Source organism: Musca autumnalis, unplaced genomic scaffold (genome assembly GCF_047663935.1).
Source record: "Musca autumnalis isolate F117 unplaced genomic scaffold, ASM4766393v1 scaffold_1, whole genome shotgun sequence".
Lineage (NCBI taxonomy): Eukaryota > Metazoa > Arthropoda > Insecta > Diptera > Muscidae > Musca > Musca autumnalis.
Window position 1 is genome coordinate 108,597,298 of NW_027411644.1, and position 16,426 is coordinate 108,613,723.

Genomic DNA, 16,426 nt, shown 5'->3' on the forward strand with positions numbered 1-16,426 from the left:
AAGTGGGTCTGGCGGTAAACGGCGAAAAGACATATACTGAGGAAAAAAGTCCTCTCTAACATATGTCCCAAACATATTTTCCAGCAAGTATTTCTTTGCAACCAGTCCCAAACATGACATATGACAAATACAAATCCAAAATCTACAAAAACACATACACCAGAGTAAAGCTGGGTACACATTATCAGCTTTGTTGTTGCTTGCTAGTGTGGCCGTTCATTTTTGTCATTCATCATGCAACCGCAAAATGTTTTGCTGTTGCTGGACGGATTGATAATTATCGATAATTGCGAAATATCGACACTCAAAACTGACAATGTGTACCCAGCTTAAGACAATGTGTCTCCCGTGAGCGTAAATTTACTCTCGCTTACAAACTGTGTAGGCTCGAACCATTGATGTCCAAAAAAATAAGAGAGAATTGATGGGAGAGTAATGTCCCTTTGTTAAACCACGGCTGACATTGCTCTCATTTGAATTCGTTTGTTACGACAACGTGCAGGCGTTGACATCAATGGCTCTAACCAATATTCCGCAGTCCTTTACTCGAGTTTCTCTCTCCACTCACTAATTGAAAAACTATGCACTGACAACAGTGGTTGCTCAATTTGTTGTTGTTGTGTGCCGATTGCCGGCTCTAACTCAATGTGAGGCATTGTGAGTTTCGTGAGCGTATATTTACTCTCGCTCACAAATTGTGTAGACTTTAACTGGTGGTGAGTGAGAGTAAATTTACGCTCATGACACTCACAATGCCTCACACTGCTCTAACTGGTGGTGACCGAGAGTAAATTTACGCTCATGGGAGACCCATTCGCTTCCTCCGGCATACACACATTTATAAATGGTGGTGGTTTTCTTTTATTGAAATGTATAAAAATACCAAACACAAAAGCAACAATAGAGGCATAGATACATAAAAAAGAAAAACAAATAAAAACAAGTAAGAAAATGTATAATCGGGCGGAGCCGACCATGGGATACCCTATACCACTATCCCTGGACAATCGATCTCCAAGGAACTTCTTTTCAATGATTGTGAAAATTTAATTATCACATATCAGAGATGTAATGTATAATACTTATGACCAAAACCAAAAAGTTATCTAGCATGGCAAAGACTTTTTTGTAGCAGGAAATGAAAATTTAGTTTACGTAAAATGTAATGAAACCCAATTATGTAGAACTACTACTTCCGTTGTTTGACCGCTACGTTATTGAAATTTTTACCAAGTCCACACAAAAGTTTCAGTCCATTTAACCCGCTAAGTATTATCTGATCTTCACGTGGTTTGTACGCTTCTTCTTCATCATAAACTCAAACTTTGTTTAACATTTTGCGGGTTATTATTTTGACCTACAGAGCCTCTACAAAATTGGTTAAAATTTTGTTTTTGGTCCATTTCATCCCCTGAACATTTCACGATCATCACCAAAAACTAATCATTTCTATTCTGGCCCGAACCCAACCTCCTTAAAAAATTCGTTACAATCGGTCCATAGTTGCGGCCTTAAGCTTGTTTACAATTTTTAATGGACGGACACACATTGCTAAATCGCTTTATCTCGTCAAGATATGAATTTCGGCATACCAAATAAGGGGTCTAGGACGAATATTTCGTGGTGTTACATAAACTTTTGGAGAGACAATAAGTAGCATAGGATAAAAATGTGGTTCTCTATACAGAACCCATTATATTAGGCAGTAGGCCCGTTATCTAGCAAACACTTTATTGCAATTTACATCAGAGGAAAGGTCAGTAGTTTTTTTCCATACTCGTATGTAGGCTACTTTGCGAAATATATACATATTTCCTCAAGGAATTAAAATATCGACCAAAAATAAAATTTTTATATTTTTCATACAAAAGTAATGGTCCATTTCACCCGCTAAAGAATATCAGATCGTCATTCAAAATTGTAGGTATCTTTTTCGACCTATACTCTTACCCGGTGCAAAGTTTCGTGACTATTGATGTATAATTGCGACTTCTAGCGAGTTTATTATTACACTACAGACAAATAACGGAATATATTAGGCTGTAACTTTGTTATCTGATCATGCACACCAACATAATTGGCGTCAATTGAAAGGTCAAGCGTTCCACTTTCAAGTATATCTAACATGTCCGGAATGTCACTTCCAGGAATTAAGATATAAGCTGTATATTAAAAATTTTCACAATTTTCACACAAAAGTTTTGGTCCATTTAACCCTCTAAATATTATCCGATCGCCATCTCAAATGGCAAGCTTCACCTTTGTGATATACTCTTACCTTATTTAAAATTACGCGTTGATCGGACTATTATTGAGACCTACAGAGCCGCTAGAAAATTGGATAAATATCATGTTTTTGGTCCATTTCACCCGCTAAATATGTCACGATTATCACCAGTAAGAATAGGGATCTATTCTGATCTGAACCCGACCTCCATACAAAATTTCGTGACGATCGGTCCATAATTGCGGCCTGGAGCGTGTTTACAATTTATAATGGACAGACGGACGGACGGACGGACGGACGGACGGACAGACACACATCTCAAAATCGCTTTATCTCGTCGAGATATGAAGATTGGTATACCACATTGGGGGTCTCCGACGAATATTTCACGGTGTTACATGAATTTTTACCAAAACAAACTTATAATACCCTTTTCCACATTGTGGTATAGGGTATAACTATTAACTATAAAATATAAAAACATCGTTGAACGCTTTTCGTTAGATGTAAAATAAAACACATTCTCCTCAAAATTGAAATCATCAACGGAAAATCGGCATCTGTAATCAAATTATTACATAATGTAATAAATAGGTACATCCATATTACAAATATATGCATGTATATGAAAAATGTATTAATGTTATTACCATTATTAAATGCGATTTGTCCCATAAAATATTTTTGATTCAATTATAAAATGTATTGGGCATTTAATTTACTAAAAAGCTCAATTTCTTTAAGAAAACACAAACACTGATTTATTCACTCACTTTATCGTCTTTACTCAACGATTTTATTTAGAAAATTGAAGAAAAAAGAACAACATAATTCATACCATTTTTTTCTTTTCTCTTCGCTTGCTACGTTGGTTAACAACAACAAAGAACGAAACACACGTGTTTCGGCGTATACACACCACCAAAGCACAAACCAACTTTTTTACCCTCCCTTCTTCGCTTAGGCGTCTTCTATAACACCATACACACAGGTCTTTATTATAAACAGCATTCCGCAGCCGCGAGAGCCCTGTTGTTACTCTCTTTGACAAAAATGCTTTCTCCACTCATATAAAATATGTTCTAACATAACAAATATTTTTGGTACCCAAACAAATAAAATTGAGATATGTTACAAAATGTTGCAAACATATATTTGTTTGGACCCAAACATATTATGTTTGCATCCAAACATATATATGTTCGCAACCAGTCCCAAACATAAGTTTGTTTTGATCCAAACATATTTCTACTTACTTACTTACTTAGCTGGCCTTTTACAGAACATTTGTTCCATAAGCCGAACTAAGAAAAAATCTCCAATCCTCTCTGTTTGCTGCTGTATTTTCCCAATCTGGGATATGTAGCTTTGTGATATCTCGTTTCACTTGTTCGCTCCAACGAAGCCTTGGCCTTCCAGATCTGCGAGAACCTCCATGCGGCCCGTATTTATACGCCTTTTTAGCGGGTTCATCATCACTCATTCTTATAACATGGCCTAGCCATCGCAATCGTTGTATCTCGATTCGTTCAACTATATTGATGTCATTGTATAGTTGATACAGCTCGATGTTCATACGACGCCGATATTCGCCGTCAACACAGATTGGCCCGTAGATCTTTCGAAGAATTTTTCTCTCAAACACACAAAGCACTGCCTTATCTGCTTGAGCAAGTACCCATGCTTCGGAACCATACATTAGCACGGGTAGTATCAGTGTTTTGTACAGTGTTATTTTTGTTTGACGAGAGGTGGCTTTATTCCTAAACTGCTTACTCAGCCCAAAGTAGCATCTGTTAGCCAACACTATTCTTCTTCGTATTTCACAACTGATGTTATTTGTTGTGTTTATGGCGGTGCCGAGGTAGACGAAGTCCTTTACTACCTCAAAAATTATAAGTACCAACATTCACAGATGGTGCTGTGTTTATGGACATATTACGCGTCGATACCATCAACTTGGTTTTTACGCCGTTTACTGCCAGACCAACTTTAGCAGATTCTCTTTCGACTTTTGCAAAGGTGTCAGTTACTTCCTTTACCGATCGACCCATGATGTCAATGTCGTCGGCATAAGCCAGTAACATGTGGCTGTTCGTGTATATCGTTCCATTTCTTTTGACCTTCGCGTCTCGTATGACCTTTTCCAGCAGGATGTTGAATAGATCACACGACAGGCCGTCTCCTTGTCTGAAACCTCTTTTGGTAGTAAACTCTTCGGAGAGGTTCTTTCCAATTTTAACTGAGGATCTCGTCTCAGTTAATGTCATTCTACAAAGTCGAATGAGCTTTGCAGGAATACCAAAATCAGACATGGCTTGGAACACCTTTGAACGTATAGGGCTGTCGAATGCTGCTTTATAATCGACGAAAAGATGGAAGGTGTCGATCTGCATTTCTTGGGTCTTTTCCAGGATTTGTCTCAAGGTAAATATCTGGTCAATGGTGGATTTGCCAGGTCTAAAGCCGCACTGATAGGGTCCAATAATTTCATTGATCATAGGCTTTAGTCTCTCACACAATATGCCAGATACTATCTTATATGCAATAGGGAGCAGACTTATGCCCCTATAATTGGAGCACACAGTCTTATCACCCTTCTTGTGGACTGGGATGCTCACGTTCCAATCGTCGGGTACGCGTTCTTCCTGCCAGATGGTGCTAACTAGCTGATGCATACACCTTATCAGCGTGTCGCCTCCGGTTTTGAACAGCTCGGCTGGTAGGCCATCTGCTCCTGCCGCCTTATTATTCTTCAGCCGGTTTATTGCTGTCCTTACCTCATCTTGGCTGGGCGGTATACATTCAATACCATCATCTGGGATTGGATCTGTGGTATCTTCGCCGTCTTCACTGCTATCGGATACCAACAGTTTGGAAAAATGTTCTTTCCATATCCTGAGCACACTATCTGTATCAGTTACCAAATTACCTTGTTGATCTCTACAGGAGGATATTCCTGTACCAAAGCCATCAGTTTGATGCTTCACTCTTTGGTAGAATTTTCGGACTTCGTTCTGTCTCCTGTACATCTCCATTTGTTCACACTCCCTCTTTTCCATTTCTCTCTTTTTCCTGCGGAAAAGACGTTTCTCCTCTCTCCTTTTCTCCCGATACCTCTCTCGTGCGCTACGCGTTGCTACTGATTGTAAAGTAGCCCTATATGCCGCATTTTTTTCTTCGGTAGCAGCACGGCACTCCTGGTCATACCACGGATTCTTTGGTGGAGGTCTCTGGTATCCAAGTACTGATTTTGCGGCTGTTTGCATGGAGTGGGCAATATTTTGCCATTGTGCTGATATGTTATCGGGACGAGAAGCGCTATCATTAAGCAACTGGGTCAGTTGAGTGGAATATGCTGTGGCTATCTGTTGTGTTTGCAGCTTGGCGATGTCCAACTTTCGTGTTGTGTCTGTCCGTGCTTTATTTGCAACGTTTAGACGGGTACGTACCTTTGCTGCAACGAGGTAATGGTCCGAATCTATGTTTGCTCCTCGGAACGATCGTACATCCAACACGCTCGATGAATGTCTTCCATCTATCACAACGTGATCAATTTGATTTATTGTTCTTTGGTCTGGAGACAGCCAAGTGCCCTTATGAATATCGATATGCTTAAATCTGGTACTGCTAACTACCATGTTTTTTGCCGCTGCGAAGTCTATCAGCCTCATTCCATTGTCTGATGTTTCACTATGTAGACTGAATTTCCCGACTGTTTGTCCAAAGATATTCTCCTTTCCAATTTTGGCATTAAAATCGCCTAGAACAATTGTAATGACATGGGCAGGACAACGGTCATATGTTTCTTCTAAGCTCTCGTAGAATATATCTTTGGTCTGTTCGTCCTTGTCTTCGGTTGGGGCATGAGCGCAGATAAAGCTGATGTTGAAGAATTTTGCTTTAAATCGAATTGTAGCAAGTCTTTCATTCACTGGGGTGAAGCTGGAGACCAGATGTTTTAACCTCCGACCAACTACAAAACCGCAACCAAACTCATGCTTTGTGTCATGGCAGCTATAATACAGTGCGTCTCCTTTAGGTGTTGTTGTGACATCTTTCCCAGTCCATCGTATTTCCTGTATGGCAGTAATATCGGCTTTGTACTTTCCAAGTACGTCTGCCAATGCGAAGACTGCACCTTCTCTATAAAGAGTGCGAACATTCCAGGTGCAGATTCGCAGATCATGGTCCTTAAAACGTTTGCGGGGTTCGTCAACTTTAGAGGGGTTTGTTTTTCTTTTCTTTCGTTTTTTCATAGTAGGCTGTTTTTTTCTAGGGGAGGGTTACTAACCCGACGCCCAAACCCAATTTTTTTACCGTTCTTATGGGTGAACGCGCGGCACATGTTAGGTCACTACCTTTAACGGGTGTTAAAGGCAGTTCCCCAGGTGACACCACGGGGAGGTCAGTGTCCACTTGAGATGAAAGAGGGACCAAGATAAATCCTGGGCTTTGCCATGTTAAAACCGGTCAGGACCGTTCCTTGGTATCTTCCATCCCCTACGGCACCCATACGTCACATATTTCTAGCATATATTTTTCTGTGTGTAGAACTCGGACCAACTGTGGAAGTGGGTCCATATAATTTTGAGGTATTTAAAGACTTTGTCTACCACGGCACCGCCACAAAAAACACAACGAACACCATCAGTTGTGAAATAAGAAGAAGAATAGTATTGGCCAACAGATTCTACTTTGATTTAAATCAGCAACTTAAAAACAAAGCCACATCTCGTCAAACAAAGATAACAATTTACAAAACACTGATACTGATCCGAAGTCTGGGTACTTGCGAAGTCTGGGTACTTGCGCAAGCAGATAAGGCAGTGCTTGGTGGGTTTGAGAGAAAATTCTTCGAAAGATCTACGGGCCAGTATTGTGAATATCGACGTCGTATAAACCACGAACTATATCTGATATACAACGACATCTGTATAGTTAAACGTATCGAGATACAACGATTGCGTTGGCTAGGTCATGTCATAAGAATGACCGATGATAAAGCCGCTTAAAAGACGTATAAATACGGTCCACAGAATTGGAAGAATTGGAATCGAAGCCTTGGCGATGGAGCAAACAAGTGGAAGACGAGATCGAAAAACTGTAACGGGCCAACTAAGTACTTCGTTAGATGGTCTTGGAGTTTAACAGAATGTTGTCACGTCCAATCTTCATTAACTCAGCAATCGTGTGCATTATTCTGTTCGTCATTGCTGCCAACAGAAATTACTTATTAATCTCTTGAAACATTTAAAAACGTTACATGCGACTGTTACAAGTCATGGCATTTCTTTGTCGATATAAATATGTGTATAAAAATAAATACATTTATGAAATATTAAAAATGAATGTGGTTTTTGGTTTACAAATGAGACCAAACGCTTAGAATATGCATACCTTCAATAGTTAAGTAGCAGAAAAAAATCTCACAAATAATATTATTTAGCCGCCAAGCAAACGTATTGTATTATAGCATGTCCGTATTATTTCAGGGGAAACTCATAGAAAATTTGACCTTTGGTCATCTCCTGCAGATTGGTGGCAAAGCAAAAAGTGAAGAATCATGGCAAGTTTTTGGAAATTATAAAACACTTATTTTTTCAAGATAAAAAATGTTTCCCTTTCAGGTTCTGCATTTCATTGACAATGGGAAAATGCACTGGAACAGAAACATTCGATATACCGTTCCATATGCAGGTGGATGTTAGGAATAGAGAAATTATATTAAAACGATTTGATGGCCAGTGGTGGGATGTGGACAGTGAGGAATATGAAACGGAAAAATTTTGTCAGAATTTCCACATAACAATAGCTGTCGATGAGAATAAGTTTTATGTGGCAATCAATGACAAACCGTTTTCATTTGTTGCCTACAAAGCCCCACTGACAAAAATCAGTCATATTAGACTTGATGGAAATCTGATGACACTTAAACAGCTTGATCATCGTAAATATTTCAGTGAAAGATGGCCACCGGTTCAAATCGCGGAAGACAATAGATTGCATTTCAGTCATGACATACCATGCCGATGGCAACCCGGAAATGTTATGGTGGTGACCATGAAATTATTAGGCAACATGAATGGTTGGTTTAGAATAGATTTTCGCAATTCCGAGAATTTTAAACGCATTGAAATCCATATCAATGTGAGATTCAATGAAATGACAATTGTACGAAATTCCAAATTGCCCACAAAGAATCCTGAAAAAAATCCCGACATGACAGAGTAAGTAGAAGTTTCAAATAAGAATATCAATTTTGATAAAATGTTATGATTTTCAATTTAGATGGAGTTACGAAGAAAGAAGAGGAAGTTTTCCCTTTGATAGAGAATCTAAACCTTTCAGATTGGCATTGGCATTTACGGACACTTACCTAAAAATGGCCAAAGATGGTGTATTTCTTTTTAATTATAAATTTCGTTCAGAGAAAATTTTACCCTTTTTAATGGGAATGAAAATTGAAGGACAGAAGGGTATGATTCTTCGTGTGCTTGCTATAGACCATTTATTGTGCGATCATCCCGAATGTGAAGGCTTTGAAAAGTATTCTGTGAAGTGCTAAACTTACACAAATAAATACCTATAAGAAAAATGTTCAAGGAGTTTAATTAATAATTTTAAAGCTGACATAACATTGTGTGGAACACAAACGAGATATAAAAATTTAGAAACGATCGAAGAATTCTAAGGTACTCGCAGGGATATCGGTATATAACGGAAAGGTTATACATGAAGCACCAACAATTTTTTAATCGATGGCAAGTAATGCCAGAAATTCTTTCAACCACAGCCGGAATAGTCATGGCTGTATGCATTGCACCGAAACCCTTATTTACTCCATGTATGGAGCTATATTTTCCGGTGTTGAACTGTTCGACAGGTAAGCCATTGGCTCCTGCTGCCTTATTATACCCTCTACCATAGTATGGAGGGTATATTAAGTTTCTTTTTTTCATTTGCAACGCATTAAAATAATCATTTACGACCATATGATCAGAATAAAATTCTGAGTCGATCTAGACATTTCCGTCTGTTTTAATCACATTGTATAGCCCCCCTCCGATTTTTGGTATTTTGTGGGTTTTAGCTAAGTTTTTTGGTGGATCTATCCGTTATTTAAAATTTGAGGTTCCCAGTGGTCACAAAACTTCTTCGGTATATAATGGTACCTGCCGATTTTCGGTATTTTAAGGATTTTAGCTACAGGTTGTAACCCAACTAGGTATAATTTGTCATTTGAGGTTACCAGTGGTCAAAAGACCTTTTCGATAAAATTTGTCAAGCCAGGTCCTAGGTGTTTTGGTATAACGGTATCTCCCGATTTCGGAATTTTGAAGGTTTTAGCTACATTACTTTACTGAACTACCCGTAATTTGACATTTCCCTGCAGTCACAAAACTTGATCACCAAAAAAATAGGTAAAAAAACTTTTTAAGTTAAACGGTTTTATGTTAAACATACTTTGCAATGTTTAAGATTAATGTACTAAAAACCAAAAAATAATAAAATAGATACAGTCGTGGGAATTATAAACATATGCATAGACTAGACTAAAATAAAACCGTGGGGCACGTCAATTGACTACAAATTATCGACTTAATGTGCGATAGAAGAATCGTTTAATTCGTCGTTAGGCAGTTGGCCCGCAGACGGTGAGGAAATTACTTACTATTTTCTTGCTCATGGAAATTCCAATAGTTATACACTCCATGTAAATAAAAGAGATGTTTCAACTAGTTTATCGTTGGACATTCACACTGCTGGCTGGCGAGGAATCGTTTCACTGCTCGTAGTTTGTCTTTAATCTACAAAGTACTACTCGCTCACCACTATGAAACCCTAAAACTCGCTTATAATCGAGCTTGCTAGCTTGTTCCCACATTCTAGCCCTACTTATCACACGTCCATCGTTGTCGGTTGAACAACTGCCTAATTATAGTGTAACATTACAAAACAAACATTTTAATCAACGATTGTAGACAATTGACGTGCCCCACGGTTTTATTTTAGTCTAGTCTATGCATATGTTTATAATTCCCACGACTGTATCTATTTTATTATTTTTTGGTTTTTAGTACATTAATCTTAAACATTGCAATGTATGTTTAACATAAAACCGTTTAACTTAAAAAGTTTTTTTACCTATTTTTATTTTCTAGTTTTTAGTTTTTATTTCGCATTCTGTTTAATTCATTTAGTGCTTCATTATTGCAAGGTTTCTTGCCCGTTAGTTTATTGCAGTCCAACTCCTCTATACGTAGTCCCTGCAAAGATCTTACTCTATTAAGAGCCACGTAGGCTTGACCTTCTTCAAACAGTTTCACACCTAAGTATACGACTGCGTGATCCACAGTGCTGGCCTGCATTTTATGTATTGTAGAAGCCCATGATAAAGGCAACACACATCTGTGTGTATCGCTCCCGTTGTTTTGTTAACCTGGCTTCATATTCTTCAGGCGTTTCTGACGCTATCATCTGTGTGTATCGCTCACGTTGCTTTGTTAACCTGGCTTCATATTCTTCAGGCGTTTCTGACGCCGTCATTTGTGTATATCGCTGACGTTGCTTTTTTAACCTGGCCTCATATTGCTCAGGTGTTTTTGACGCTAATTGTTCCCGTCGTTTCTGTAATCGACTATTTCTATCACCTTCGTTTTGCTTTATACTTATCTTTCGCTTTTTGAAGCCTTCGTTTACGTTGTGTTGCAGTTTCTGTTTTATTTGTGTTTGTATTTTATATATCGTCTGCTCCGTCGGAAAAGGTCGTAAGTCCCTCTCAATAAATTTTTCAGGAGGAAGAAAAAACATTCCAGCGCTTTCTGTATTAAAGATTTCATTATGGTGGTAAAGGCAGTATTTTTCGTTTATTTATTCCGCTTCAATACCTGTACTTTGTTTGATAAAGTTCCATCGCGATTGGGAGATAATTGGATGTCTTTGGACTTACGACCTTTTCCTTGTACAGTTTTGTATTTTTGTTGGGACTTACGACCTTTTCCTACAATTTACGGACGTTTTTAAAATAAAATATATATGCTTTACAAAACAATGTGGAAATGGTATTATAAGTTTGTTTTGTCCAATATTCGCGAAGTATTCGTCGTAGACCCCCTCCCCTTGCCATTTTTTCATATCTCGACGAGATAAAGCGATCTAGCTAAGTGTGTCCGTCCATCCATTAACAATTGTAATAAAACTATAGGCCTCAATTTTGGACCGATCGTCACGAAATTATGTGGGTTCCGACCAGAATTGACCCCATTAGATGTTGGTTATGATGGAAAGGTGTGAAATGGACCAAACACCCATGTTTTGCCTGACTTTGTAGCTGTCCTTATTATACTTATTCCATGTAATTTTCAGATTATGCACAGAGATGTCCCTTGGTGGAAGTAGTTTGTTGAATTTCGAAGGAGCGGGTTACACCTGTGCCCTATTCTTTAAATGCGCTATATACATATATAAATCTTACGAATGATTCCGTTTCCCCTGGCTATATATTTTAGCAATAAGACCCGACCACCCCCACTTTCTTAAATATGTTACAAATCAATGGAAATACCAGATGTTATGCATAACGAAGCTTTGGTCATATTGGAAAGCAAGGGTTTAGATTAGAAGGCAATATATTGATAGCTATAGTTTCACGAGGTATATAAGATACATTTTAAGTCAAGTCATCAGGTATACCCCCCATAATATGGAGGTTATAATTAAATTTGTCATTCAGTTTGTTACATATTGATATATTCAGCGGAGACCCTATAAATTATATATATTATTGATCAGAGTAAAATTCTAAGTCGGTATAACTATGACCGTCTGTCCGTCTTTTGAAATTAAGATACAGCTCGCAATTTTAAAGATAGATCTTCGTGATTTGGTATAGAAGTTTCTATTACTTCTAGGATGTTTGGTATTGACGCCTTCATATAGCCCCCATAAAACGGTACCTCCCGATTTCCGGTATTTTGAAGATGTGGCCTCAATATTTCTCAGAAATGGCTGAAATTTGGTATTTATTCTTCGTTTGAGGTTTTTTGTTTTTGTCTGCAAACCATGTAGAATCTTCAGCATGTAATGTCTTCCTGGGATTATGAAGTTTATCATCAGAGCTTTCAGAATCACCGTGAAAATAGGAAACTAGATCCATGACACCATGGTCCAATTCCATTCCAAATTTATACTGCTCTTTGTTAGCAAAAACCATGATGTCTTCTTAGTTTAATAACATTTCATTCAATTATTATTTTATAATCATTTAATAATATAAACATTGCACTTACCCGTCCGTTAGAAGGTATTACATTGCATGTTATTCAATTCAGAATACAAACTAATCTCGTTATGTGTCAATATATGAGGTATTTAAACACATACAGCATCCCAATTTGTATCAATGAAAAGGCCGGAAGTCCATCTTTCATAATCAGTTCACTTATAGGGGAAAATAGATTTCAAATGTGAATTTTCGTTGCAATATAGAAATTATCACATTTTTGTTCAAAAGTTTGGTCCAAAGGCTCCGCCAAATATCATCCGATTATCATCCAAAGGTGTAGGCTAGTTCTTTACATTGTACCCCAACCATGGATGACGTTAAACATTATACCAGAACTACATTAGCTGTAGTATTATTTTAAAGTATACATTTTCCTTTGGACTTACGACCTTTTCGTACTCAAATTTGCACGTTTTGTGGACTTACGACCTTTTCCGACAATGGCAAAACATATAGAAAAACGCGACATACTACCATTTTCTTTGTATCATACGACGTGTTTTGACGTGTACTATCATCCTGTAGCAAAAACGCGATTTCCAAAAAAAGTGGACTTACGACCTTTTCCGACGGAGCAGACGATATATTTTTTACCATTTTGTTCCCACGAGTAATGGACATTTAAACGGTCGACCCCCCAGAGGTCCAATAAAGGGGCAAGGCTATGTACAACAAGATGCGCCTGAGTCTTGAGGGGAAAACGCTAACGACATATCATTTTTATCCACCCTAATGCCATACAGTTCTCGGCGCGTTTTAACCTTTTACCTTAACTTGGGTGGTGTACCGCTAACGACGTATCATTTTTAGCCACCCTAACGCCACACAGTCCTCAACACTATAAAAAATCTTGACTTGGGTGGTGGATTCAGGCTGGATTAATCAGATACCTAAATTACAGATTCAATTCTAAATTTAAATCTTAATTATACGCCATTTAGTGGCTGCGCCCATATTAAGTATTGAAGTTGTATAGTGCACTGTATTCTTCTTGTCAAGCCCTTTTATTTGATACTCATATTAGTGGGATTGATAAAAAATTGTTATCAGCCATTTGGTAGAGGCGGCCATCTTAGATTTCAATTTTGCATAGTAAATTGTATTCTACTTGTAGAGACCTTTCATTTGATACCCATGTTGATGGGATTGATAAAACCTAAGTTATCCGCCATTTTGTAGAGGCCGCCATCTTGGATTTTAATTTTATATAGTACATTGTATTCTACTGGTTGAGCACTTTCATTTGATACCCATATTGATGGGATTGATAAAACCTACTTTATCCGCCATTATGTAGAGGCCGCCATCTTGGATTTCAATTTTTTATAGTATATTGTATTCTGCTTGTTGAGCCCTTTCATTTGATACCCATATTGATGGGATTGATAAAACCTACGTTATCCGCCATTGTGTAGCGGCGGCCATCTCGAATTTATAATGATAATGAATAAACATAATAGTATTGTCACCAAAATCCAAAGTGTATACAAAATTACAGATTAACACAAGGGCTCAACAACCTTTCATTTGGTACCTATATTGATGGGATTGATAAAACCTACGTTATCCGCCATTTTGTAGCGGCCGCCATCTTGGATTTCAATTTTTATAGTATATTGTGTTCTGCTTGTTGAGCCCTTTCATTTGATACCCATATTGATGGGATTGATAAAACCTAAGTTATACGCCATTTTGTAGAGGCCGCCATCTTAGATTTTAACTTTATATAGTACATTGTATTCTACTGGTTGAGCACTTTCATTTGACACCCATATTGATGGGATTGATAAAACCTACGTTATCCGCCATTTTGTAGCGGCCGCCATCTTGGATTTAAATTTTTTATAGTATATTGTATTCTGCTTGTTGAGCCCTTTCATTTGATAACCATATTGATGGGATTGATAAAACCTACTTTATCCGCCATTTTGTAGCGGCCGCCATCTTGGATTTAAATTTTTTATAGTATATTGTATTCTGCTTGTTGAGCCCTTTCATTTGGTACCCATATTGATGGGATTGATAAAACCTACGTTATCCGCCATTTTGTAGCGGCCGCCATCTTGGATTTCAATTTTTATAGTATATTGTGTTCTGCTTGTTGAGCCCTTTCATTTGATACCCATATTGATGGGATTGATAAAACCTACGTTATCCGCCATTTTGTAGCGGCGGCCATCTTGAATTTATAATGATAATGAATAAACATAATTGTATTGTCACCAAAATCCAAAGTGTATACAAAATTTCAGATTAATCGGTTGACAGGAAGAGGGTGAAATTTGAATTACTAAATTTGACCCAAGAATAAATAATAAAACAAACGGGGTGAGCTAAATAAAACCATTGATACCCATATTGATGGGATTGATAAAACCTACGTTATCCGCCATTTTGTAGCGGCCGCCATCTTGGATTTCAATTTTTTATAGTATATTGTATTCTGCTTGTTGAGCCCTTTCATTTGATACCCATATTGATGGGATTGATAAAACCTACGTTATCCGCCATTGTGTAGCGGCGGCCATCTTGAATTTATAATGATAATGAATAAACATAATAGTATTGTCACCAAAATCCAAAGTGTATACAAAATTACAGATTAATCGGTTGACAGGAAGAGGGTGAAATTTGAATTACTAAATTTGACCCAAGAATAAATAATAAAACAAACGGGGTGAGCTAAATAAAACCATTTAAAAATTGTCACCATAGGTTCATGTTTAGCCCCCATATAAAAGTACCTCCCGATTTTTTCCATATCCTGAATACACTATCTGAAGCTGTTACCAAGTTACCTTGATGGTCTGTACAGGAATATGTCCCTATACCAAAGCCATCAGTTTGATATTTCACTCTTTGATAGAACTTTCGGACTTCATTCCTTTTCCATTTCCTCTCTTTCTCCTGCGAAAAAGACGTTTATCCTATATTTTTTTACTCCCGATACGTCTCTCCCAAATATACATAGATGGGAGATATATCCAAATTCGAATCGATTTCAAAATAGTTTCCATCATATAGAGCTCCCGATATCAACTATTGACATGAATTAAGGATGTCATCTTCCCACCTTACAGCATTTAAGGAATTATAGAAAAGCTTGGACGAAGAATACTGTCAATTATGACATCTAAAATATTTGCCGTAGAGAAGCTCGACTAATGTTTTGCAAATGTCAGCAAATATTGCATTGCCCTGTAAATATAACAACTAATCATTTTAAAACGAATACGTTAATGCCAATTCATTTGCAGGACAAATGATAGCCACGGGCGATGACAAGTGTTGCCGGCAGCTTTATATCGAGTAAAATAATGATAGCCGTCATGATTATTATCATTATGGTCATGGTTAAATCCATATGGCTTTGTTTGTGTGTTTGACTGTGTTTTTGGTAAGTCTGGTAAATTTCATCAAAAAAGTGAAAGTACATGCTGGGACGAAGCTTTGCAGCTCCTTGAGTAAGAGGCGCACAGTGTAAGGATATTTTTTCGGCGCACATTGTAAGGATATTTTTCGGGTAGTCATAAGAAATTCCCATTCCTACTTTTCTTTTAACGAATCACTAAATTTATTTAATAAAAGTCTGTTCACCTTTTTAAAAACATACCATATTCCTTATATATTCTTTAAGTCATGCACTTTCCTCCACCAATCTTGGTTAACTTCCATAACACTGTTATCCATTTTATCTCTTTTACAACGGTCACTCACCCGCATTCCATCCATGACTATACATTTCTATTTTCGAATATTGAGAAATGACAAGTCATTTGTTTTGAGGTATTATCGCCTCTTTAGCTTTGTTACATTTTGTTCTTAGCGGTTGAGCTGAAAATTCATCGGTTTTATGCTTTGGCACTTGTGTTCTTTGTTGGGCATTAATCTGTCTTTACTCGAATTAAGAG

General features: G+C 37.5%; 2 protein-coding genes across 2 annotated transcripts in view; one reads left to right on the forward strand and one right to left on the reverse strand.

The window, feature by feature from the left end:
* The window catches only part of LOC141390747 (galectin-8-like), a 47,459-nt gene that overhangs the window by 9,085 nt on the left and 21,948 nt on the right, over positions 1 to 16,426 (reverse strand). The gene's annotated exons all lie outside the window — the stretch shown is intronic.
* Positions 7,676 to 8,795, forward strand: LOC141398434 (32 kDa beta-galactoside-binding lectin-like). The gene is made up of 3 exons (XM_073975745.1): positions 7,676 to 7,796; positions 7,858 to 8,457; positions 8,519 to 8,795. Exons 1-3 carry the CDS (start codon positions 7,705 to 7,707, stop codon positions 8,793 to 8,795), a joined length of 969 nt encoding a protein of 322 aa, XP_073831846.1. The 5' UTR covers positions 7,676 to 7,704.

Excerpts from the sequence above, each read along its gene's own strand:
- LOC141398434 (XM_073975745.1), top strand. The coding sequence starts at position 7,705 with ATGTCCGTATTATTTCAGGGGAAACTCATAGAAAATTTGACCTTTGGT. Across the intron at positions 7,797-7,857 it reads GCAAAAAGTGAAGAATCATG|GTTCTGCATTTCATTGACAA; the intron begins GCAAGTTTTTGG and ends TTTCCCTTTCAG. Across the intron at positions 8,458-8,518 it reads AAAAATCCCGACATGACAGA|ATGGAGTTACGAAGAAAGAA; the intron begins GTAAGTAGAAGT and ends TTTTCAATTTAG.